The sequence below is a fragment of the Myiozetetes cayanensis genome, unplaced genomic scaffold (genome assembly GCF_022539395.1).
Source record: "Myiozetetes cayanensis isolate MyiCay16 unplaced genomic scaffold, myiCay2020 scf659, whole genome shotgun sequence".
Classification (NCBI taxonomy): Eukaryota; Metazoa; Chordata; class Aves; order Passeriformes; family Tyrannidae; genus Myiozetetes; species Myiozetetes cayanensis.
The window spans coordinates 1-25,870 of record NW_026087919.1 but is presented as its reverse complement, the minus strand read 5'-3'; the positions used below and the strand labels follow the sequence as shown (position 1 = coordinate 25,870).

Genomic DNA, 25,870 nt, shown 5'->3' with positions numbered 1-25,870 from the left:
TTCACCCTGGCAGTAACAGGGACCCCCCAGACCCCCATTTTTGCCCATTTTCCCCCATTTTTGCCCCATTTTTCCCCAGCTGCAGTCTCTCACCCTGGGCAGTAACAGGGACCCCCCAGACCCCCAGTTTTGCCCATTTTTGCCCATTTTTGCCCATTTTTGCCCCATTTTCTCCCCAGTTGCAGTCCCTGACCCTGGGCAGTAACAGGGACCCCCAGTTTTGCCCATTTTTGCCCATTTTTACCCATTTTTCCCCCATTTTTCCCCTCAGTTGCAGTCCCTGACCCTGAGCAGTAACAGGGACCCCCATTTTTGCCCATTTTTTCCCCATTTTTCCCCTCAGTTGCAGTCCCTGACCCTGGGCAGTAACAGGGACCCCCATTTTTGCCCATTTTTGCCCATTTTTACCCCATTTTTCCCCAGCTCCAGTCCCTCACCCTGGGCAGTAACAGGACCCCCATTTTTGCCCATTTTTGCCCATTTTTACCCCATTTTTCCCCAGCTCCAGTCCCTGACCCTGGGCAGTAACAGGGACCCCCATTTTTGCCCATTTTTGCCCCATTTTCCCCCCCAGCTGCAGTCTCTGACCCTGGGCAGTAACAGGGACTCCCCAGACCCCCATTTTTGCCCATTTTTGCCCCATTTTCCCCCCAGCTGCAGTCCCTGACCCTGGGCAGTAACAGGGACCCCCCAGACCCCCATTTTTACCCATTTTTGCCCCATTTCCCCCCCAGCTGCAGTCCCTGACCCTGGGCAGTAACAGGGACCCCCATTTTTGCCCATTTTTGCCCCATTTTCCCCCCCAGCTGCAGTCCCTGACCCTGGGCAGTAACAGGGACCCCCAGACCCCCATTTTTGCCCATTTTTGCCCATTTTTACCCCATTTTTCCCCAGCTGCAGTCCCTCACCCTGGGCAGTAACAGGGACCCCCCAGACCCCCATTTTTGCCCATTTTTACCCCATTTTCCCCTCAGTTGCAGTCCCTCACCCTGGGCAGTAACAGGACCCCCATTTTTGCCCATTTTTGCCCATTTTTTCCCCATTTTTCCCCTCAGTTGCAGTCCCTCACCCTGGGCAGTAACAAGCTGTACCGCCTGGACGATTTGGCCGACCTGGCCCTCAAAGCCCCCGGGCTCAAAGTGCTCGACCTGTCCCGAAACGAGGTGAAGACCCCCTGAGACCCCCAGAGCTCCCTGACCCCCAGATCCCCCTGAGACCCCCCAGAGCTCCCCTGTGCCCCTCCGAAACCCCCACCCCTCCAGACCCCCCAAAGCTTCCCTGTGCTCCCCTGACCCCCAGACCCTCCCCAAAGCTTCCCTGTGCCCCCGAGACCCCCACCCCCTCCAGACCCCCTCCAAAGCTTCCCTGTGCCCCCCTCGAGACCCCCAGACCTCTCCATACCTCCCTGACCCCCGTCTCTCCTGTGCCCCCTGAGTCCCCCTGACCCCCTGTGCCCCCTTGACCCCCTGTGCCCCCTGAACCCCCCAACCCCTGACCCCCCTGACTCCTCTGTGCCCCTTGACCTCCCCTGTGCCCCCTTGACTCCCCCTGTGCCCCCCTGAACCCCTGTGCCCCCTGCTCCCCTGACCTTCCCTGACCCCTCTGATACCCCCTGTGCCCCTTGACCCCACTGTGTCCCCTGACCTCTCTGATCCCCCTGTGCTCCCTGACCCCCTGTGACCTCCTGACCCTCCCTGACCCCCTGAACCCCCTTGACCTCCCTGACCCCCTGTGCCCCCTTGACCTCCTGACCCCCTGACCTCTCTGTACCCCCTGTGCCCCTCCTGACCCCCTGTGCCCCCTGACTCCTCTGACCCCCTGTCCCCCTCCTGACCCCTCTGACCCTTCCTGTGCCCTCCTGAACCCCCGTGCCCTCCTGACCCCTCTGATCTCCCCTGAACCCCCTGTGCCCCCTGTCCCCTCCGATCCCCCTGTACCCCCTCTTGTTCCCCTCATGGCCCCTCTGACCCCTGACTCCCTGACCCTCCCTAACCCCATTTGACCTCTGAACACCCCTGAACCCCCTGACCCTCTGATCTCTCCTGACCCCCTGTGCCCCCTGTGCCCTCCTGACTCCCGACCCTCCCTAATCCCATTTGACTCCCCTGACCCCCTGTGCCCTCCTGACCCCCTGACCCTCTGATCTCTCCTGACCCCTCATACCCCCATGCCCCTTGACCTCCCCTGTGCCCCCTGTGCCCCCTGACCCCCTGCCCCCTGACCCCCTGACTCCCCTGTGCCCCTGTCTCCCAGCTGAAGTCGGAGCGGGAGCTGGACAAGGTGAAGGGGCTCAAACTGGAGGAGCTTTGGCTGGATGGGAACCCCCTCTGTGACTCCTTCCGGGACCAGGCCACCTACATCAGGTATGGGACACCCCCCAAACCCCTGGGGGGGTCCTCAAATCCCTGGGGGGGTCACCAAACCCCTGGGGGGGTCACCAAACCCCCCAGAGTGTCCCCAACCTGTCCCCAAACCCCCCCTTTGTGTCCCCAAACTCCCCCCTGTGTGTGCCCCCAAACCCCCTGTGTGACTCCTTCCGGGACCAGGCCACCTACATCAGGTATGGGACACCCCCCAAACCCCCCAGAGTGTCCCCTAATCCCTGGGGTCCCCAAACCCTGGGGTCCCAAATCCCTGGGAGTGTCCCCAAACCCCCATGTGTGTCCCCCAAACCCCTGTGTGACTCCTTCCGGGACCAGGCCACCTACATCAGGTATGGGACAGTCCCCAACCCCCAGAGTGTCCCCTAAACCCCCAGGGTGTCCCCAAACCCTGAAGTGTCCCCAACCTGTCCCCAAACCCCCATGTGTGTGTCCCCCAAACCCCTGTGTGACTCCTTCCGGGACCAGGCCACCTACATCAGGTATGGACACCCCCAAACCCCCAGAGTGTCCCCAAATCCCTGGGGTCACCAAACCCCTGGAGTCACTAAACCCTGGGGGTCACCGAACCCCCTGTGTCCCCAACCCCCGCTTGTGTGCGCCCCAAACCCCTCTGTGACTCTCTTCTGGGACCAGGCCACCTACATCAGGTATGGGACAGTCCTCAGAGGTCCCCAAACCCCTGGGGTCACCAAATCCTGGGGGTCCCCAAACCCCCAGAGTATCCCTAAACCCCCAGGGTGTCACCAAACCCCTGTGTGTCCCCCAACCTGTCCCCAAACCCCCCATGTGTGTGCCCCCAAACCCCTGTGTGACTCCTTCCGGGACCAGGCCACCTACATCAGGTATGGGACAGTCCCCAAACCCTGGGGTCCCCAAACCCCAGGGTGTCCCCAAACCCCCTGTGTCCCCAAACCCCTGGGAGTGTCCCCAAACCCCCCCATGTGTGTGTGCCCCCAAACCCCCTCTGTGACTCCTTCCGGGACCAGGCCACCTACATCAGGTATGGGACACCCCCCAAACCCCCCAGAGTGTCCCCAAATCCCTGGGGGGGTCCCCAAACCCCTGGGGGGGTCCCCAAATCCCTGGGAGTGTCCCCAAACCCCCCCATGTGTGTGTCCCCCCAAACCCCCTGTGTGACTCCTTCCGGGACCAGGCCACCTACATCAGGTATGGGACAGTCCCCAACCCCCCCAGAGTGTCCCCAAACCCCTGGGGTCCCCAAACCCCTTTGTGTCCCAAACCTGTCCCCAAACCCCCACTGTGTGTCCCCCAAACCCCTGTGTGACTCCTTCCGGGACCAGGCCACCTACATCAGGTATGGGACACCCCCAAACTCCCAGGGTGTCCCCAAACCCCTGGAAGTGTCCCCAACCTGTCCCCAAACCCCCATGTGTGTGTCCCCCAAACCCCTGTGTGACTCCTTCTGGGACCAGGCCACCTACATCAGGTATGGGACAGTCCTCAGAGTGTCCCCAAACCCCTGGGGGGGTCCCCAAATCCCTGGGGGGGTCCCCAAATCCCTGGGGGGGTCACCAAACCCCCTGTGTCCCCAAACCCCCTGTGTGTCCCCAACCTGTCCCCAAACCCCCGTGTGTGTCCCCCTAAACCCCTGTGTGACTCCTTCCGGGACCAGGCCACCTACATCAGGTATGGGACAGTCCCCAAACCCCTGGGGGGGTCCCCAAACCCCCAGAGTGTCCCCTAAACCCCCAGGGTGTCCCCTAACCCCCAAAGTGTCCCTAGCTCCCCAGAGTGTCCCCAACCCCCAGGGTGTCCCCAACCCCCAGGGTGTCCCCAACCCCCAGATTGTCCCTAACCCCCTTTGTGTCCCCAACCCCTTTGTGTCCCTAACCCCTTTGTGTCCCCAACCCCCAAAGTGTCCTCAACCCCAAAGTGTCCCCAACCCCCAGGGTGTCCCCTAACCCCCTTTGTGTCCCCAACCCCCTTTGTGTCCCCAACCCCCAAAGTGTCCCTAACCCCTTTGTGTCCCCAACCCCCAGGGTGTCCCCAAACCCCTGGGGTGTCCTGAACCCCCTTGTGTCCCCAACCCCCAGGGTGTCCCCAACCCCCTTTGTGTCCCCAACCCCTTTGTGTCCCCAACCCCCAGGGTGTCCCCTAAACCCCCTTAGTGTCCCCTAACCCCCTTTGTGTCCCCAACCCCCTTTGTGTCCCCAACCCCCAGGGTGTCCCCAACCCCCTTTGTGTCCCCAACCCCCAAAGTGTCCCCCAACCCCCTTTGTGTCCCCAACCCCCTTTGTGTCCCCAACCCCCTTTGTGTCCCCTAACCCCCCTTTGTGTCCCCAACCCCCCAGGGTGTCCCCAAACCCCCTTTGTGTCCCCAACCCCCTTTGTGTCCCCAACCCCCCAGGGTGTCCCCAACCCCCTTTGTGTCCCCAACCCCCCAGAGTGTCCCTAACCCCTTTGTGTCCCCAACCCCCTTTGTGTCCTCCAACCCCCTTTGTGTCCCCAACCCCCAGAGTGTCCCCAACCCCCTTTGTGTCCCCAACCTCCCTTTGTGTCCCCAACCCCCCTTTGTGTCCCCAACCCCCAGGGTGTCCCTAACCCCCTTTGTGTCCCTAACCCCCTTTGTGTCCCCAACCCCCTTTGTGTCCCCAACCCCCAGGGTGTCCCCAACCCCCAGGGTGTCCCCAACCCCCAGGGTGTCCCCAACCCCCAAAGTGTCCCCAACCCCCAGGGTGTCCCCAACCCCCAAAGTGTCCCCACCCCCCTTTGTGTCCCCAACCCCCCTTTGTGTCCCCAACCCCTTTTGTGTCCCCACCCCTTTGTGTCCCCTAACCCCCAGGGTGTCCCCAACCCCCAGGGTGTCCCCAACCCCCAGGGTGTCCCCTAACCCCCTTTGTGTCCCCAACCCCCTTTGTGTCCCCAACCCCCTTTGTGTCCCCAACCCCCAGGTGTCCCCAACCCCCTTTGTGTCCCCAACCCCCCAGGGTGTCCCCAACCCCCCAGAGTGTCCCCAACCCCCTTGTAGTCCCCAACCCCCAGGGTGTGGGGAGGGGTGGGGAGAACTCAGAAAGGGTTTTTTTTGGGGGAGGGCAGGGCGTGGTCCTGGGGGGCTGCTCGACCCCCACCCACTGTGACCCCTCCCCCTCCCCCCAGCTCCGTCAGGAGAGATTCCCAAAACTGCTGAGGCTCGTGAGTGGGAGGGGCGGGAAGTGCTTGGGGGTTTGGGGAGTCTTGAGGGGTTTGGGGGTCCTGAGGGGTTTGGGGGATGGGGGGCTTTGGGAGGATCCCAGGGGTTTGGGAGGCTGAGGGTCTTAGGGGGTTTGAGGGGGCTCTGGGGGAGCTTTGGAGGGGTCCTGAGGGGTTTAGGGAGGCTGGGGGGTCCTGAGGGTTTAGGGGGCTGGGAGGTCCTGAGGGGTTTGGGGGCTCTGAAGTGGATCCTGAGGGGTTTGGGTGGGAGAGGAGCTTGAGGCACCCCAGGGGTTTTTGGGGAGGGTTTGGGGGGCTGGGGAGGATCCCAAGGGGTTTGGGGGGTGCTGGGAGGATCTTGAGGATTTTGGGGGCTCTGGAGGGGCTTTGAGGAGGGGCCAGGGCTCTAGGGGCTTTTGAGGAGGGTTTGGAGGCTGAGTCTGAGGGGCCTGGGGAGTTTTGGGGGTCTGAGGGGGTTCAGTGACTTAGGGGCTTCCAGGGGATTTTGGGGAGGGTTTGAGGGGGACCCTGAGGGTTTGGGGGCTGGGGGATCCTGAGGGGTTGGGGTGGTGGGGGACTCTGAGAGGCACCCCAGGGGTGTTTTGGGGAGGGGTTTGGAGAGGGCTGAGAGGGACCTGAGGGTTTGGGGGGCTCTGTGGGGGAGTTGGGAGGAGAGGGGGACACAAAGGTTTTTAGGGGGGTTTGGGGGTCCCCAGGTGTGCTTTTGGGGGTGGGGATGATTTCACCCCAAGCCCCCAACCCCCAGGACGGCACTGAGCTCCCCCATCGCCTTCGGCGTCGAGGCCCCCACGACGCTCCCGCCCTGCAAGGTGGGGACCCCTCCCCCCTTTTTTGGGACCCTCCCTTTTTTGGGACCCCTCCCCATTTTTGGGACCCCTCTCCCCTTCCTGGGACCCTCATCTCTTTTTGGGACCCTCTCCCCTTCCTGGGACCCTCCCCTTTTTGGGACCCCTCCCCCACCTTTTAGGGACTCCTCCCCCTTTTGGGACCTCTCCCCTTTTTGGGACCCCTCCCCACCTTTTAGGGACTCCTCCCCCTTTTGGGACCTCTCCCCCCTTTTTGGGACCCATCCCCCATTTCTGGGACCCTCCCCTTTCCTGGGACCCCTCCCCTTCCTGGGACCTCTCCCCCTTTTTGGGACCCTTTCCCCTTTCCTGGGACCCTCCCCCTTTCTTGGGACCCCTCCCCTTCCTGGGACCTCTCCCCTTTTTGGGACCCTTTCCCCTTTCCTGGGACCCTCCCCCTTTCTTGGGACCCCTCCCCCTTCCTGGGACCCCTCCCCATTTTTGGGACCCCTCCCCATTTCTGGGACCCCTCTCCCCCTTTCCTGGGACCCCTCCCCCATTTTCTGGGACCCCTCCCCCTTTTTAGGGACTCCTCCCCCTTTGGGACCCCCTTCTCTGGGACCCTTTCCCTCTTTTTGGGACCCCCCCTCTTTCTGAGACCCCTCCCCCATTTTTTGGGACCCCCCCCTTTTCTGGGACCCCTCCCCCATTTTTTGGGGTCCTTTCCCCCATTTTTGGGTCCCTTCCCCCCTTTTTGGGACCCCCGTGTGCTGGGGGTTTCCACGTTGAGGGGGTCCCATCCGTGTCCCCCTCCCCAAATTTCAGGGCAGTTATTTCGGCTCAGACGACCTGAAGGGGCTGGTGCTGAGATTCCTGCAGCAGTGAGTCCTTCTGGGGGGAAAAATGGGGGAAAAGGGGGGAAAAAGGGGAAAATAATGGGGGAAAATAGGGGAAAACAATCTGGGAAAATGGGGGGAAAATGGGGAAAAAAAGGGGGAAATAACGTGGAAAAATGGGGGGGAAAAAGGAGGGGAAAAAAGGGGGAAAATAATGTGGGAAAGTGGGGGGAAAAAGGAGGGGAAAATGGGGAAAAAAAGGGGGAAATAACGTGGAAAAATGGGGGGGAAAGGAGGGGAAAATGGGGAAAAAAGGGGGAAAATAATGTGGGAAAATGGGGGGAAAAAGGAGGGGAAAATGGGGAAAAAAAGGGGGAAATAACGTGGAAAAATGGGGGGGGGAAAGGAGGGGAAAATGGGGAAAAAAGGGGGAAAATAATGTGGGAAAATGGGGGGAAAAAGGAGGGGAAAATGGGGAAAAAAGGGGAAATAACGTGGAAAAATGGGGGAAAGGAGGGGAAAATGGGGAAAAAAGGGGGAGGAAAAGGGGAAAAAGGGGGGGAAAATACTGTGGAAAAAGGGGGGGATAAAGGAGGGGAAAATAATGTGGGAAAATGGGGGGAAAAAGGGAAAAACAAGGTGGAGAAATGGGGGAAAAGGGGAAACAAGGGGGAAAAATGGGGGGGAAAAGGAGGAAAAACAACGTGGAAAAATGGGGAGGGGAAAAGGAGGAATAAAGAGAAGGAAGCAACGTGGACAGAGAGGGGAGAAAGGGGCAAAAAAACAGCGAAAAAGGAAGAAAAACCAGGGAAAAACACAGAAAAGGGGGGAAAAAGGGGGAAATGCCTTTTTTTTCCTGTCCCCCCCAGGTATTACTCCGTGTACGACTCCAGTGACCGGCAGGGGCTGCTGGACGCGTACCACGACGGGGCCTCCTGTTCCCTCAGCATCCCTTTTGGGCCCCAAAACCCCCCCAGGTACCCCAAAACCCCCCAAAACCCCCTAAACCCCCTCAGCATCCCCTTTGGGCCCCAGAACCCCCAGGTACCCCAAAACCCACAGGACCCCCAAACCCACAGGAACCCCCCAAACCCCCTGGGCCTCCTGTTCCTCAGCATCCCCTTCAGGCCCCAAAACCCCCCAGGTACCCCAAAACTCCCCAAACCCCCTGGGCCTCCTGTTCCCTCAGCATCCCTTTGGGCCCCAAAACCCCCAGGTACCACAGGGACCCCCAAACACACCCCTAAAACCCTCCTCGGGCCTCCTGTTCCCTCAGCATCCCCTTCAGGCCCCAAACCCCTCAGGTACCCCAAAACCCCCCAACCCCCCAAACCCCTCAGCATTCCTTCGGCCCCAGAACCCCCCAGGTACCCCAAAAACCCTCAGAGAGACCCCACAAATCCCAGGTACCCCAAAACCCCTCAGGGACCCCCCAAACCCCTCAGCATCCTCTTCGCCCCCAGAACCCCCCCAGGTACCCCAGAGACCCCCAGGGACCCCCCAAACCCCCTCAGCATCCCTTCGGCCCCCAAAACCCTCTCAGGTACCCCCAAAAACTCCAGGGACCCCCCAAAACCCCTCAGCATCCCTTTGGGCTCCCAGAACCCCCAGTACCCCAGAGACCCCCTGGACAGGACCCCCAAAGTTCCCCACCCTTTTCCCCCCTGTTTTTCATCTCCTTTTTCTCTCCTTTTTTTTCCCCCTTTTTCCCCTCATTTTTCCCCCTTTTTCTCCTCCTTTTTCCCCTCTTTTACTCTCCTTTTTCCCCCTTTTTCTCCTCCTTTTCCCCCCATTTTTTCCCCACTTTTTCTCCCCTTTCCCTCCCATTTTTACCTCTCTTTTCCCACTTTTACCCCCCTTTTCCCACTTTTTCCCCCGTTTTTCCCCCTTTCCCAGGAACAGCCTCAACGAGTATTTCAAGGACAGCCGGAACGTGAAGAAGCTGAAAGACCCCAGTGAGACCCCCGGGAATTTGGGAGGATTTTGAGGGGGGATTTTGTGTTGATTTTGGGGGGATTTTGGGGGGATTTTGGGGTGGATTTGGGGTGATTTTGGATTGGATTTTGGATTGATTTTGGGGCTGATTTTGGATGGATTTTGGGGTGTATTTGGGGTTGATTTTGGGGTGGATCTGGGGTGATTTTGGGGTGGATTTGGGGTGATTTTGGGGTGTATTTGGGGTTGATTTTGAGGTGGATTTAGGGTTGATTTTGGGGTGAATTTTGAGGTGGATTTAGGGTGGATTTTGGGGTGGATTTGGAGTTGATTTTGGGGTGGATTTGGGGTGGATTTGGGGTGATTTTGGGGTGGATTTGGGGTGGATTTGGGGCTGATTTTGGGGGGATTTTGGGGTGGATTTGGGGTGGATTTTGGGGTGGATTTGGGTTGATTTTGGGGTGATTTGGATGTTTATCATCCCCAGCCATGCGTTTCAATGATTTGGGTTGGATTTGGGCGGATTTTGGGGTGGATTTGGGGCTGATTTTGGGGTGATTTTGGGGCTGATTTTGGGGCTGATTTTGGGTGGATTTTGGGGCTGATTTTGGGGTGGATTTTGGGGTGGATTTGGGGTGATTTGGGGCTGATTTTGGGGTTGATTTTGGGGTGGATTTGGGTTGATTTTGGAGTGATTTTGGGGTTTGATTTTGGGGTGATTTTGGGTGGATGTTTATCACCCCCAGCCATGCGTTTCAATGATTTTGGGGTTGATTTTGGGGTGGATTTTCGGGCTGATTTTGGGGTGATTTTGGGGTTGATTTTGTGGTGATTTTGGGGTGATTTGGGGTGATTTTGGGCTGATTTTGAGTTTTTTTACCCCCAGCCATGCGTTTCAATGATTTTGGGGTGGATTTGGGGTGATTTTGGGCTGATTTTGAGTTTTTTTACCCCCAGCCATGCGTTTCAATGATTTTGGGGTGATTTTGGGGTGGATTTTGGGCTGATTTTGAGGTTTTTTACCCCCAGCCATGCGTTTCAATGATTTTGGGGTGATTTTGGGGTGGATTTGGGGTGATTTTGGGCTGATTTTGAGGTTTTTTTCCCCCCAGCCATGCGTTTCAAGCTGCTCAAGCACACGAGGCTCAACGTGGTGGCTTTTCTGAACGAGCTGCCCAAGACCCAGCACGACGTGAACTCCTTCGTGGTCGACATCTGCGCCCAGACGGTGAGGGGGGGTCCTCACTGAGCCCCCCGGGGGGCCCCCAAATAAAGGGACCCCCCCCCCAAATTCAGGGACAAACCCCCAGAAAAAAAAAAGGGACAGACCCCAAAAAAAAGGGACATTCTCCCTAAAGAAAGGGATTTCCACCTTAAAAAAAAGGGACAGCTTTCAAAAAAAAGGGGACACCCCCCCCTAAAAAAATAGGACACCCCCCCCCAAAAACAGGGACAATTTTCAAAAAAGAAGGGACGTTCCCCCCCCCCAAAAAAAGAACATCCTTACTAAAAAAAAGGGACACCTCCCTAAAAAAAGAAGGGACACCCCCCCTAAATAAAAGGGAAACTTTAAAAAAAACAGGGATCCCTCCTGAAAAAAAAAGAGACACCCTCCCTAAAATAAATGGGACATCCCCCCCCAAAAAAGAAGGGACAACTTTCAAAAAAAAAGGCACAACTTTCAAGGACCCAAAAGGGACCCCCCAAAAAGTACCCTCCCCCAAAAAAGGACACCCCTCCCCCAAATTCAGGGATACCCCCAAAAAGGGACACCCCCCAGATGTGGGGACACCCCCAAACTTGGGAAACCCCTAAATACAGGGACCCCTCCCCCAAATACAGGGACAACCTCCCCAGTTCGGGGTACCCCCAGACGTGGGAGACCCCCAAACTCGGGGATCCCCTGACCCCCCTGTCTCGCAGAACACGCTGCTCTGCTTCACCGTGCCACGGCATCTTCAAGGAAGGTGAGTCCCCCACCCCCTTTGCCCTTTTTTTCCTTTTTCGCCATTTTTCACTCTTTTTCCCTGTTTTCCCCTTTTTTTCCCTTTTTTACTTGTTTTTCCCTGTTTTCCCCTTTTTAAAAAAAAATCGCTTTTCTCAATTTTTACTCATTTTCTGTTTTCCCCTTTTTAAAAATAAAAAACAAAATTACGTTCTTTCCCCCATTTTTATCTTTTTTTCTCCTTCCCCCTTTTTCTTTTCCTCTTTCTCTCCCCTACTTTTTCTCTTTTCTTCTTTTTCTGGTTTTTAACTCTTTTTTTCTTTTTTCTTTTTCTCTCTTTCTCTCCTTTTTTCTTCTTTTTTCCTGCCTTTTATTCCTCCCTTTTTTCCCTCTTTTTTTTCCTTTTTATTTTCCTTTTTTCTCTCTTTTTCTTTCTCTTTTTCTTCTTTTTTTCCACCTTTTTTTCCCCTCATTTTTGTCTTTTTTTTCTTTTTTTCCTCCTTTTTCTCATTTTCCTCCCCTTTTCCCCTCTTTCTTCCCCCTTTTCCCCCCTTTTTCCCCTCCTCACCCCCCTTTCCTTTCCCCCATTTTCCCATTTTCCCCCTCTCTCCCCGTTTTCCCCCAGTGGGCCCCGGAAAATCCCGGGATTCCGTGCGGGCCTTCACTCGGATGTTCATCGCGGTGCCGGCGGGGAACAGCGGGTGAGCCAGGGGGCTGGGGGCACCCCTCACCCAAATCCCAACATTTTCCCCCAAATCCCACCATTTTCCCTCAAATCCCAACAGTTTTCCCCCAAATCCCGTCATTTTCCTTCAAATCCCCACTGTTTTCCCCTCAAATCCCACCATTTTCCCTCAAATCCCACCATTTTCCCCCAAATCCCACCCTTTCCCTCAAATCCCGCCATTTTTCCCCAAATCCCGCCATTTTCCCTCAAATCCCCACCCTTTTTTTCTCAAATCCCAACAGTTTTCCCTCAAATCCCACCCTTTCCCTCAAATCCCGCCATTTTCCTTTAAATCTCCTCCATCTTCCCTCAAATTCCAACATTTTTCACTCAAATCAAACCATTTTCCCTTTAAATACTAACATTTTTCCCTCAAATCCTGCAATCTTCCCTCAAATCCCACCATTTTCCCCTCAAATCCCAACAGTTTTCCCTCAAATCCCAACAGTTTTCCCTCAAATCTCACCATTTTCCCCCAAATCCCCACCCTTTTTTCCTCAAACCCCACCATTTTCCCCAAACCCCACCATTTTCCCTCAAATCCTCCACATTTTCCCCCAAATCCCGTCATTTTCCCCCAAATCCCAACATTCCCCCAAATCCCACCATTTCCCCTCAAATCCCGCCGTTTTCCCTCAAATCCCACCATTTTTCCCCCAAATCCCGCCATTTTTCCTCAAATCCCCACCCTTTTTTCCCTCAAATCCCAACATTTCCCCCCCCAAAATCCCACCATTTTTCCTCAAATCCCAACATTTTCCCTCAAATCCCCACCCTTTTTCCCTCAAATCCCACCATTTTCCTCAAATCCCCACCCTTTTTCCCTCAAATCAAACCATTTTCCCTCAAATCCCCACCATTTTCCCTCAAACCCCACCATTTTCCCTCAAATCCCACCATTTTCCCTCAAATCCCGTCATTTTCCCTCAAATCCCACCATTTCCCCTCAAATCCCACCATTTTCCCTCAAATCCCAACATTTTCCCCAAAATCTCGCCATTTTCCCTCAAATCCCGCCATTTCCCCTCAAATCCCACTATCTTCCCTCAAATCCCACCATTTTTCCCTTAAATCCTAACATTTTTCCCTCAAACCCCACCATTTTCCCCCAAATCCCAACAGTTTTCCCTCAAATCCCGCCATTTTCCCCTCAAATCCCACCATTTTTTCCTCAAATCCCACCATTTTTTCCTCAAATCCTACCATTTTTCCCTTAAATCCTAACATTTTTCCCCCAAATCCCCACCCTTTTTTCCTCAAATCCCATTTCCCCCCCAAATCCCACCGTTTTCCCTCAAATCCTGCTGGTTTTTTTTGCCATTTCTCCCCCCAATCCCCCGCATTTCCCCCCCAATCCCCCTCAACCCCCAAACCCCCCAAATCCCCAAATCCCCCAAACCCCCAATTCCTCCAAACCCCCTCAAATCCTCCCAACCCCCAAACCCCTGACTTTTTCCCCCAGGCTGTGCCTGGTGAACGAGTGAGCTGTTCGTGCGGGCGAGCCCCTCCCAAACCCCAAATCCCCCCAGCCCCCCAAACCCCCAAATCGTTTTCCCCCCTTCCAGGCTCGTGGCCTGGTGGATGATGAGCTGAGTCGTGCAGGGCGAGCCCTCCCAAACCCCCTCAAACTCCCCAAAACCCACCCAAACACACCCCAGCCTCCAAACCCCCTGGACAGTCTCTTTTCCCCCATCCAGGTCCTGCCTGGGAATGACGACGCTGTGCGTGTGCAGAGGCGAGCCTCCCAACCCCCCAAATCCCCCAAATCCCCTCAAATTCCCCAAATCCCCCCAAGCCCCCTGACTCCTTTTTTCCCCCCTTTTCAGGCTGTGCCTGGTGAATGAAGCCCCTAACCCTGTTTCCTTTTCAGGCTGTGCCTGGTGAATGATGAGCTGTTCGTGGGGGAGGCCCGCGAGGAGCCACGCAAAGCCTTCGCCCTGCCCGCCCCCACCCCCTCGAGCAGCCCGTGCCCACCCTGAGCTCCGAGCAGCAGGAGATGCTGGCGGCCTTCAGCCATGCAGTCGGGCATGAACCTCGAGTGGTCCCAGAAGTGAGTCCAAAACACCCCAAAACACCCCAAAAACACCCCAAAAATACCCCCAAAATCACCTGAAACACCTCAACCCCAACCCGTGTCCTGCAGTCAGGCATGAACCTCGAGTGGTCCCAGAAGTGAGTCCAGAAAACCCCAAAATACCCCAAAAACACCCCCAAAATACCCCAAAAATACCCCCAAAATACCCCCAAAACAACCCCAAATCCCCAGCTCCAAATACCCCAACCCCAGCCCGTGTCCTGCAGTCGGGCACGAACCTCGAGTGGTCCCAGAAGTGAGTCCAAAACACCCCAAAAACACCCTGAAATACCCCAAAAATACCCCAAAAACAACCCCCAAATCCCCCAACCCCAGCCCATGTCCTGCAGTCGGGCATGAACCTCGAGTGGTCCCAGAAGTGAGTCAGAAATAACCTGAAACACCCCAAAAATCACCTCAAATACCCCAAAAATACCCCAAAAACAACCCCCAAATCCCCCAGCCCCAGCCCCAAATCCCCCAGACCCAGCCCCAAATCCCCCAACCCCAGCCCGTGTCCTGCAGTCGGGCATGAACCTCGAGTGGTCCCAGAAGTGAGTCAGAAATACCCCAAAAATCACCTCAAATACCCCAAAAATACCCCAAAAATACCCCAAAAATACCCCAAAAATCACCTGAAATACCCCAGCCCCAGCCCTTGTCCTGCAGTCGGGCATGAACCTCAAGTGGTCCCAGAAGTGAGTCCGAAACACCCAAAAACACCCCAAAAATACCCCCAAAATACCCCAAAACCAGCCCTTGTCCTGCAGTCGGGCATGAACCCCAAGTGGCCCCAGAAGTGAGTCCAAAATACCCCAAAATACCCCAAAAATACCCCTAAAATTCCCCAGCCCCAGCCCTTGTCCTGCAGTCGGGCATGAACCTCGAGTGGTCCCAGAAGTGAGTCCAAAACACCCCAAAATACCCCAAAAACCCACTGAAATACCCCAGAATACCCCAAAAATCACCTCAAATCCCCCAACCCCAGCCCTGGTCCTGCAGTTGGGCCCGATCCTTGAGTGGCCCCAGAAAAGAGCCCAAACCCCCCCCAAAACACCCCAAAAGACCCCAAAATCCCCCAACCCTTGTCCTGCAGGCCCTCGAGTGGCCCCCAAATGAGCCTCCAAACTCCCAAAACAGCCCCAAACCCCCAAAACCCCCAAAACAGCCCCAAACCCCCAAAAAGCCCCCAAAGCCTCCAAACCAGCCCCAAACCTCCCAACCCCCCAAACAGCCCCAAGCCCCCCAAAACCCCCAAACCCCCAAAGCAGCCCAAAACAGCCCAAACCCCAAAACCCTCAAAACAGCCTCCAAAACCCCCAAACCCCCAAAACAGCCTCAAAACCCCCAAACCCCCAAAAACAGCCCCAAACCCCCAAACCAGCCCCAGACCCCCAAAACCCCCAAAACAGCCCTCAGCGCCTCAAAGCGCCCCAACCCCAAAAGCCCCAGAACCCCCAAAGCCCCCAACCCCAAAACCCCCAAAACAGCCCCAAACCCCCAAAACCATCCCCAAACCCCCAGAACCCCCAAAAAATCCCCAACCCCCTTTTCCCCAGGTGCCTCCAGGACAACGACTGGGATTACGGCCAGGCCGGGCAGGTTTTCACCCAGCTCAAGGTGGGGGTCTCTGCCCCTCCCCCCTCCCCATTTTGGGGGTCCTCCCCACCTCCTCCCCACTGACTCCCCTCCCCTCTCTCCGCAGATGGAAGGGAAGATTCCAGAGGTTGCGTTTCTCAAGTGAACGTTGGACGTTGGACAGGACCCCCCACCCTCCGGCTCCTCCCGCGGTGTTTTATCCCCCCCCCCCCGGTTTTGTAAATAAATCAATCGATCGATCGATTCTTTCAATCGCGGAGCGGCCCCTTTAAATGGGGGGGGGGCGGTGAGGGCAGAGCGGCCCCGCCCGGAACAAACATGGCGGACGCGGCCGGGGCGGGGAGCGCACTGATTGGTCGAACGGCGAGCGGCTGCGGCGGATTGGCTGAGGCGGGAGGGCGGGCTCGCAGCCCATTGGCTGAGGAGGGAGGGGGAGTCGCAGCTCATTGGCTGGGGCGGGACGTGCCGTCACTCAGCCAATGGGAGGGCGCGGGAAAGGGGCGGGGCCGGATATTGGAGGGCGGACCCGGAAGCGGCGGCGGCGCCGGCGGGGCCCGATCCCGGTCCCGGTCCTGATCCCGGTCCCGATCCTGATCCCGATCCCGGTCCTGATCCTTGTCCCGATCCCTGTCCCGGTCCCTGTGCGGTCCCGGCGATCCCGACCCTCGTGGTCCCGGTCCCGATCCCGGTGGCGATCCCGACCCTCGTGGTCCCGGTGGATTCCTGGGCGGGTCTCGGTGATCCCGCGTGGCTTCGATCCCGGCGCTCCCAGCCCGATCCCGGCGCTCCCATCCCGATCCCGCCGTATCCCGGTGCCATCCCGGTGTGTCCCGATCCCATCCCGGTCCCATCCCGGTGTATCCCGGTGTCATCCCGGTGTGTCCCGGTGTGTCCCGATCCCATCCCGGTGTGTCCCGGTGCCATCCCGGTCCCTCCCGGTGCTGATCCCGGTGTATCCCGGTGCCTCCCGGTGTGTCCCGATCCCATCCCGGTGTGTCCCGGTGCCAATCCCGGTGCCAATCCCGGTGTCGATCCCGGTGCTATCCCGGTGCTATCCCGGTGTCTCCCCTCTATCCCCTCATCCCCTCTGTCTCCCGATGTTCCCGGTCCCTCCCAGTCCCTCCCGGTGCTATCCCGGTGCTATCCCGGTGCCGATCCTGGTGGTCCCGGTGTCTCCCGGGGTTCCCGGTCCCTCCCAGTCCCTCCCGGTGTTCCCGGTGTGTCCCGGTGTATCCCGGTGCTATCCCGGTGTTCTCGGTCCCTCCCGGTGCCATCCCGGTGTCTCCCGATGTATCCCGGTCCCTCCCGGTGTATCCCGGTCCCTCCCGGTGTATCCCGATGTATCCCGGTCCCTCCCGGTCCCTCCCGGTGTCTCCCGTTGCTATCCCGGTTCCTCCCGGTGCTATCCCGGTCCCTCCCGGTGTTCCCGGTCCCTCGGACCCTCCCGGTCCGTTGCTCATCCCGGTTGGTTTCCTTTGCAGGTCCCGATCCCGGTGCCGATCCCGGTGCCGATCCCGGTGTCGTTCCCAGTGTCATTCCGGTGCCGATCCGTGCGTCGTGCCGATTCCCGGTGTCATTCCCGCTGTGTCGCGACTGTCGCGGGTCTGTCGTCGGGGATGTCGCGGTGGTCGCGGGGGTGGCCGGGGGCCCTGAAGGCTCGCGCGGCTCGGTACGCGCTGCAGCGCTGGATCGGGCCCTTCCTGCAGGAGCCGCTGCGGCTCGAGCAGCTCGGCCTCGACCTGGGGGGGGGCACCGGGACCCTGCGGGGGCTGCGATTGAGGGCCCAGGTACGGGGGGCACCCGGGTACCATCACTGGGGGCTGCCGATTGAGGGCTCAGGTACGGGGGGCACCGGGACCATCCTGGGGGTAACCTGAGACCTGGGGGCACCGGGACCCTGCGGGGCTGCGATTGAGGCTCAGGTACGGGGGGCACCGGGGGCACCGGGACCATCCTGGGAGGGCACCGGGACCCTCCGGGGCTGCGATTGAGGGCTCAGGTGCACGGGGGCACCAGGACCATCCTGGGGGTAACCGAGACCTGGGGGGCACCGGGACCACGGCGAGGGGCTGCGATTGAGGCTCAGGTACGGGGGCACCGGGACCATCCTGGGGGATAAAATCGACCTGGGGGACACCGGGACCCTCCGGGGATAAAATCGACCTGGGGCACTGGGACCCTCGGGGGGATAAAATCGACCTGGGGGGCACCGGGACCCTCCGGGGGCTGCGATTGAGGCCTCAGGTACGGGGGCGTTTGGGGATGATTTGGGGGTGATTTTGGGGTGATTTTTGGGGATGGTTTGCGAACGGTTTTGGGGATGGTTTGGGAATGGTTTTGGGGACAGTTTTGGGGTGATTTGTGGATGATTTGGGGATGGTTTGGGGAGGGTTTGGGGATGGGTTTTGGGTGAGTTTAGGGATGGTTTGGGGACATTTTTGGGGATGGTTTGGGGACATTTTTGGGGGTGGTTTGGGGACATTTTTGGGGATGGTTTGGGGACAGTTTTGGGGGTGGTTTCAGGAGGGTTTTGGGGTGAGTTTAGGATGGTTTGGGAATGGTTTTGGGGACGGTTTGGGGTGGTTTAGGGATGAGTTTTGGATGAGTTTGGGGATGGTTTGGGGACATTTTTAGGGGATGGTTTTGGGGGTGGTTTGGGGGTGATTCTGGGGTGATTTGGGGGCAGTTTTGGGGATGGTTTGGGGAGGGTTTTGAGGATGGGTTTGGGGTGAGTTTAGGCATGGTTTGGGGACATTTTTGGGGTGGTTTGGGGGTGATTTTGGGGATGGTTTGGGGGTGATTTTGGGGATGGTTTGGGGGTGATTTGGGGGTGGTTTGGGGACGGTTGTTGGGATGGTTTGGGGAGGGTTTTGGGGATGGATTTGGGGTGAGTTTAGGGATGGTTTGGGGACATTTTTGGGGATGGTTTTGGGGACATTTTTGGGGATGGTTTGGGGGTGATTCTGGGGTGGTTTGGGGACAGTTTTGGGGATGGTTTGGGGACATTTTTGGGGATGGTTTGGGGACATTTTTGGGGATGGTTTGGGGGTGATTCTGGGGTGGTTTGGGGACAGTTTTGGGGATGGTTTGGGGTGAGTTTTAGGGATGGTTTGGGGACATTTTTGGGGATGGTTTGGGGACATTTTTGGGGGTGGTTTCAGGAGGGTTTTGGGGTGAGTTTAGGGATGGTTTGGGAACGGTTTTGGGGACAGTTTTGGGGTGGTTTGGGGGTGATTTTTGGATGATTTGGGGATGGTTTGGTGACATTTTTGGGGATGGTTTGGGGGTGATTCTGGGGTGTTCCAGGGGTGTTTGGGGGGGGTTTTGGGGTTGTTTTTGGGTGTGTTTTTGGGGGTGTTCCTGAGGTGTTTCTGGGGTGTTCCAGGGGTGTTTTGGGTGGGTTTTTGGGTGGGTTTTGGGGATGTTTTTTGGTATGTTTTTGGGGGTGTTCCTGAGGTGTTTGGGGGGTGTTTTGGGGGTGTTCTGGGTGTGGTTTTGGGGGTGTTTTTGGGTGGGTTTTGGGGGTGTTTTGGGTGTGTTTTTGGGTGGGTTTTGGGGGTGTTCTGGGTGTGTTTTTGGGTGTGTCTTTGGGGTGTGTTTTTGGGGGTGTTCCTGAGGTGTTTTGGGGGTGGTTTCGGGGGTCCCTGACCCCCCCCGTGCCCCCCCCAGGCTGTGGACGAGCTGCTGTTGGGGGCTGGGGCGCCCCTGGAGCTGCTGGAGGGCCGGGTGGGGGCCGTGACCGTCGCTGTCCCCTGGGCCGCGCTGGGCACGGAGCCGGTGACGCTGCGGGTGACGGAGCTGAGGCTGCTGCTGCGGCCCCGTGAGTGCCACTGCCACTGTCTCCCCCCCCTGCTGGCACTGTCACCCCCCCAGTGTCCCCTGTCACCTCCCCCCTGCTGGCACTGTCACCTCCCCCCCTGGTGGCACTGTCACCCCCTCCATTTCACTGTCACCTCCCCCTGGTGGCACTGTCACCCCACCCCCCTGGTGGCACTGTCACCCCACCCCCCTGGTGGCACTGTCACCTCAGTGTCGCCTGTCACCTCCCCCTGGTGGCACTGTCACCTCCCTCCCTGGTGGCACTGTCACCTCCCCGCTGGCACTGTCACCCCCTGGTGGCACTGTCACCTCCCCTGGTGGCACTGTCACCTCCCCTGGTGGCACTGTCACCTCCCCTGGTGGCACTGTCACCTCCCCTGCTGGCACTGTCACCTCCCCCTGCTGGCACTGTCACCTCCCCTGGTGGCACTGTCACCTCAGTGTCCCCTGTCACCTCCCTTGGTGGCACTGTCACCTCCCAGTGGCACTGTCACCCCCCCTGCTGGCACTGTCACCTCCCCCTGCTGGCACTGTCACCTCCCCCAGTGGCACTGTCACCTCCCCTGCTGGCACTGTCACCTCCCCCTGCTGGCACTGTCACCTCCCCTGCTTGCACTGTCACCTCCCCTGGTGGCACTGTCACCTCCCCAGTGGCACTGTCACCTCCTCCCCTGGTGGCACTGTCACCTCCCCTGCTGGCACTGTCACCTCCCAGTGTGCACTGTCACCTCCTCCTGGTGGCACTGTCACCTCCCCTGGTGGCACTGTCACCTCCCTGTGGCACTGTCACCTCCCAGTGTCACTGCAGGTGACGCAGCTGAGGCTGCTGCTGCGCCCCCGTGACTGGCTCTGGCACTGTCACCTCCCCTGGTGGCACTGTCACCCCCTCTGCTGGCACTGTCACCTCCCCTGCTGGCACTGTCACCTCCCCTGGTGGCACTGTCACCTCCCCTGGTGGCACTGTCACCTCCAGTGTCCACTGTCACCTCCCCTGGTGGCACTGTCACCTCCCCTGCTGGCACTGTCACCTCCCCTGGTGGCACTGTCACCTCCCCCTGCTGGCACTGTCACCTCAGTGTGCACTGTCACCTCCCTGGTGACACTGTCACCTCCCCTGGTGGCACTGTCACCTCCCTGCTGGCACTGTCACCTCCCCGGTGGCACTGTCACCTCCCCTGTGGCACTGTCACCTCCTGGTGGCACTGTCACCTCCCTGGTGGCACTGTCACCTCACCTTCCCCGGTGGCACTGTCACCTCAGTGTCCCCTGTCACCTCCCCCTGGTGGCACTGTCACCTCCCCCTGCTGGCACTGTCACCTCCCCTGCTGGCACTGTCACCTCCCCTGGTGTACTGTCACCTCCCCCTGCTGGCACTGTCACCTCCCAGTGTCACCTGTCACCTCCCTGGTGGCACTGTCACCTCCCTCTGTGGCACCTGTCACTCCCCCGGTTTCACTGTCACCTCCCCTGGTGGCACTGTCACCTCCCCCCTGCTGGCACTGTCACCTCCAGTGTCACCTGTCACCTCCCCTGGTGGCACTGTCACCTCCCCTGGTGCGCACTGTCACCTCCCCCTGCTGGCACTGTCACCTCCCTGGTGGCACTGTCACCTCCCTGGTGGCATTGTCACCTCACTCCCCGGTAGCACTGTCACCTCCCCCTGGTGACACTGTCACCCCTCCCCGGTGGCATTGTCACCTCAGTGTCACCTCGTCACCTCCTCAGTGTCACCTACCAGTTCACTGGTGGCACTGCCACCTCCCTCTTGTCCCCCCCCTACTGGCACTGACCCTCCCCTGTGACCTCATGCACCCCCTCGAGGGCACTCAGTCACCTCCCCGCTGTCACCTCACCCCCTGGTGACCCCCCGGTACTGTCCCCCAATGTCCCCACTGACCCTCCCGCCTCCCACTGCTCCCACTCGGTCACCCCCTGTTGTCCCCATGACCTCCCAATGTCCCCATGACCTCCCTAATGTACTGCCCCTGCCCCCCTGGCACTGTCCCCACCCTGGCTGGCCACTGTCACCTCCCCCGGTCCCCCCACTGTCACCCCACCTGCTGGCACTGTCACCTCCCATGCTGGCATGTCACCTCCCACATGGTGCACCATGACCCCCCCTGCTGCCACTGTCACCCAATGTCACCCATGACCCTCCAATGTCACCTCCCCGGTGCACTGTCCCCACCCCTGGTGGCACCCCCAATGTCCCCTGCCCCCCCGCCCCCGCGCTGTCCCCACCCCAGTGGCCCCCAATGTCCCCTCATTGTCACCCATGACCCCCTCAGCGTCACCTGCACAGTCCACGGTGGTCACCCCCATTGTCCCCATGCACTCCCCAGCGCCCCCACTGTCCCCAGGTGACCCCCCATGTCCCCATGACCCCCCCGCTGTCCCCACCCTGGTGACCCCCCAATGTCCCCTCAATGTCCCCATGCCCCCTATGACCTCCCGCTGTCCCCCTGGTGACCCCCCGTGTCCCCCAGGGCAGGAGGGGGGTCGTGCCTGGCTCTCTCCCGGGGTGGGGGCAGGGCTGGACTCCCGGAGCCCCCTGAGGGGGCTGGAGGCGCTGGCCCTGACCATCGAGTCAGGTGACAATGGGGGGACATGGGGGCTTTGGGGGCTTTGGGGGCTGGGGACATGGGGGGCTCAGGGACATGGGGGCTTTGGGACATGGGGACAATGGGGGGGGCCCTGACCATCGAGTCAGGGACAATGGGGGGACAGGGGCTTTGGGGCTAGACATTGGGTCATGAGGGGCTAGCCTTGACCACTGAGTCAGGTGACAATTGGGGGACATGGGGGAGCTTTGGGGAGGGCTTGGGGGACATTGGGGGTCATGGGGAGGGCTGGCCTTGACCATCGAAGTCAGGTGACAATGGGGACATTGGAGGAGCTTTGGGGACATGGGGGGCTTTGGGGGACTGCTGGGAGGACAATGAGGACATGGGGGACAATGGGGGCCATGGGGACACTGGGGGTCTGGCCCTGACCATCGAGTCAGGTGACAATGGACATTGGGGAGCTGGGGACATGGGGGGGCTTTGGGGGACACTGGGGGGCTCATGGGGACATGGGGGTCATGGCACATGGGGGCCTTTGAGGACATGGGGGCTTTGGGGACATTGGGGGCTTTGGACACTGGGGGCTTTGGGGACAATGGGGGGCTTTGGGGCTATGGGGACACTGGGGGCTGGCCCTGACCATCGAGGTCAGGTGACAATGGGGGGACATGGGGGCTGAGGGCTTTGGGGACATGGGGGGGCTTGGCCGTGACCATCGGAGTCAGGTGACAATGGGGGTAGCTTTGGGGACATGGGGAGGTCATGGGGATGGGGCTGGGCCCTGACCATCGAGTCAGGTGACAGGGGGACAATGGGGGGCTTTGGACACTGGGGGAGCTTTGGGGTCATGGGGGACATGGGATGGGGCTTTGGGGACAATGGGGGATCATGGGGGGTCATGAGGGGACTATTGGGGACATTGGGGGCTTTGGGGACAATGGGGAGTCATGGGGGTCATATGGGGTCATGGGGGACATGGGGGGCTTTGGGGACATGGGGGTCATGGGGGTCATGAGGGGCTTTGGGGACACTGGGGGCTTTGGGGACATGGGGGGCTTTGGGGACATTGGGGGCTTTGGGGACATTGGGGGTCATGGGGGGTCATGAGGGGGCTTTGGGGGACACTGGGGGCTTTGGGGACATGGGGGTCATGGGGGTCATGGGGGCTTTGGGGGGGCTTTGAGGACACTGGGGGTCATGGGGGTCATGGGGGCTTTGGGGACAATGGAAGGGGCTTTGGGGGACAATGGGTGGGGGACAAGGGAGGTTTCAGTTTGGGGAGGGGAGGAGGGGAGGGCTCCTCTTGGTGGGGTGGGGGCTGTACCTGACCCTCCCCTCCCCCCCCCAGTGCTGAGGAGGCTCCGGGTGGTCCTGGAGGGGCGGAGCTGAGGCTGGAGCTGCCCCTCCCCACGGGGAGTCCTGGGGGCCCTCGAGCTGCACCTGCCCAGGTGAGGGGGTGGGGGGTCTTGGGGTTCCTTGGGGGTCCTGGGGGTCCTGGGGGTCTTGGGGGTCCTGGGGGTCCTGGGGGTCCTGGGGGTCCTGGGGTCTTGGGGCCACCTGCCCAGGTGAGGGGGTGGGGTCCTGGGGGGTCCTAGGGGTTCCTTGGGGTCCTGGGGGGTCCTGGGGGTTGTGGGGGGGTCGGGGGGTCCTGGGGCTGCACCTACCCAGGTGAGGGGGCTGGGAGGGTCCTGGGGGTCCTGGGGGTTCTTTGAGGGGTCCTGGGGTCAGGGGGTCAGTTGAGGGGGTCTCAGGTCTTTCCCCCCCCAGGGCAGAGTACGAGGACTGGGGGTCCAGGGGGTGTTTTGGGGGGTCCTGGGGGCTCAGGTGAGGGGGTCTCAGGTGTGACCCTTGCGACCCCAGGGCTGAGTACGAGGACTGGGGGGTCCTGGGGGTCAGGGGGTCAGGGGGTTCAGTTGAGGGGGTCTCAGATCTCTCCCCCAGGGCAGAGTACGAGGACTGGGGGGTCCCAGGGGGCTCAGGGGGTGCTTGGGGGGTCAGGGGGTCAGTTGAGGGGGTCTCAGGTCTCCCCCAGGGCAGAGTCACGAGGACTGGGGGTCCCGGGGAGTCAGGGGTGTTTGGGGGTCAGGGGGGTCAGGGGGTCAGTTGAGGGGGTCTCAGGTCTCTCCCCAGGGCAGAGTGCGAGGACTGGGGGGTCCCGGGGGTGTTTTGGGGGTCAGGAGGGGTCAGGGGGTCAGTTGAGGGGGTCTCAGATCTGTCCCCCAGGGCTGAGTACGAGGACTGGGGGGTCCCAGGGGGCCCCTCGCGGTGCTGCTGAAGGGGCTGCGTCTGTGGGACCCCAAAGTGCTGTGGCAGGAGCTGCCCCCAGGTAAGGGGGGACACCTGAGGGGGTGGGGACACCTGGGGGGACACCTGAGGGAGGACACACGGGGGACTCACCTGTGCCCTACCTGTGTGACCCCCCAGACCCCCTCATTTCTGAGGGGGTTCATTTTGTGTTCTCCCTCCCTCCCTCCCCAGGACCTTCTCCCCCTCATTCTGGGGGCTCATTCTGTGTCTCTGCCCCCAGGACCCCAGGACCCCCCTCATTCTGGGGGTGCTCATTCCGTGTTTTTCACCCCAGGACCCCAGGACCCCCTCATTTCGGGGGGCTCATTCTGTGTCTCTGCCCCCAGGACCCCCCCTCATTTTGGGGGCTCTGTCCCCCCAGGACCTCCCAGGACCCCCTCATTCTGGGGGCTCATTCCTGTTTTTCACCCCCAGGACCCCCTGGTTTTGGGGGCTCATTCTGTTTTCACCCCCAGAACCCCCCTCATTTTGGGGGCTCATTCATGTCTATCCCCCAGGACCCCCTCCCCTCACTCTGGGGGCTCATTCCGTGTTTTCACCCCCAGGACCCCTCCCAGGACCCCCTGGTTGTGGGGGCTCATTCTGTGTCTCTGCCTCCCAGGACCCCCCAGGCCCCCTGATTTTGGGGGTCTCATCCCGGGCCCCTCGGAGCTGTCGCTGCGGCTGAAGCAGAACGAGAACCTGCCCGGACCCGCTGTGGGCACGGGGGGCACGGGGGGGCACGGGGGGTCCTGGGGGTCCTGAGGGGTTTATGGGTGTTTGGGGGGTCCTGAGGGGTCCTGGGGGGCTCCAGGGGTCTTGGGGGTCCTGGGGGGGTTTGGGGGGTGTTTGGGGGGCCTGGGGTTGCCCGGGGGTGTCATTTTTGGGGTGCTTTGGGCTCATTTTTGGGGTGCTGGGGGGGCTCATTTTGGGGTGCTTGGTGGGCTCATTTTTTGGGTGCTGGGGGCTCATTTTGGGGGTGTTGTGGTGGCCTGGGGGGGTCATTTTTGGGATGCTGGGGGGGCTCATTTTAGGGTATTTTTGGCTCATTTTTGGGGTGCTGGGTGGGTTCATTTTTTGGGTACTGGGGGGGCTCATTTTGGGGGTGTTGTGGTGGCCTGGCGGGGTCATTTTTTGGGTGCTGGGGGCTCAGATTTTGGGGTGCTGGGGCTCATTTTTGGGTACTGGGAGGTTCATTCTTGGGGTGCTTTGGGCTCATTTTTTGGGTGCTGGGTGGGCTCATTTTTAGGGTGCTGGGGGCCTCATTTTAGGGGTTCTGGGGGCTCATTTTGGGGGTGCTGGGTGGTCGTTTTTTGGGTGCTGGGGGTCATTTTTGGGTATTGAGGACTCATTTTTGGGGTGCTGGGGGGGTCATTTTTTGGGTATTGGGGCTTGTTTTTGGGGTGCTGGGGGGCTCATTTTAGGGTGTTTTGGGCTCATTTTTGGGGTACTGGGGGCTCATTTTTGGGGTGCTTTGGGCTCATTTTGGGGTGCTGGGGGGGCTCATTTTAGGGTGTTTTTGGCTCATTTTTGGGGTGCTTTGGGCTCATTTTTTGGGGTGCTTTGGGCTCATTTTTGGGGCTCTACAGGTGGAGGTGGAAGGCAAGGTGGGGGCTCTGCACCTTCTGCTGCCCCCCCCCCTGCTGGGGCTCCTGAGGGGGCTCCTGGGGACCCTCGGACCCCCCGGTGAGTCCCCCCAAAACCTGGGACACCCCAAAACCTGGGGGGGACACCCCAAAAACTGG

General features: G+C 59.7%; 2 protein-coding genes across 2 annotated transcripts; both read left to right on the top strand.

Annotated features, from left to right (window-relative positions):
• Positions 1–923: 923 nt before the first annotated feature.
• On the top strand, positions 924–15,668 carry LOC126651529 (nuclear RNA export factor 1-like; the record flags this gene model as incomplete). The annotated part of the gene is given in 16 exon segments (XM_050337448.1): positions 924–1,163; positions 2,254–2,363; positions 5,502–5,505; positions 6,287–6,364; positions 7,166–7,221; positions 8,046–8,153; positions 9,073–9,131; positions 10,224–10,339; positions 11,035–11,058; positions 11,060–11,078; positions 11,682–11,757; positions 13,654–13,742; positions 13,745–13,794; positions 13,796–13,833; positions 15,417–15,477; positions 15,563–15,668. Coding segments are annotated over 16 exon segments (1,167 nt in total), but the record flags the coding sequence as incomplete, so codon positions are not given.
• Positions 15,669–17,025: 1,357 nt separating this feature from the next.
• LOC126651530 (autophagy-related protein 2 homolog A-like) lies at positions 17,026–23,228 on the top strand. The gene is made up of 4 exons (XM_050337449.1): positions 17,026–17,243; positions 19,126–19,276; positions 21,762–21,866; positions 23,188–23,228. The coding sequence occupies exons 1-4, from the start codon at positions 17,073–17,075 to the stop codon at positions 23,226–23,228; spliced, it is 468 nt and encodes a 155-aa protein (XP_050193406.1). The 5' UTR covers positions 17,026–17,072.
• The last annotated feature ends 2,642 nt before the right edge of the window (positions 23,229–25,870 follow it).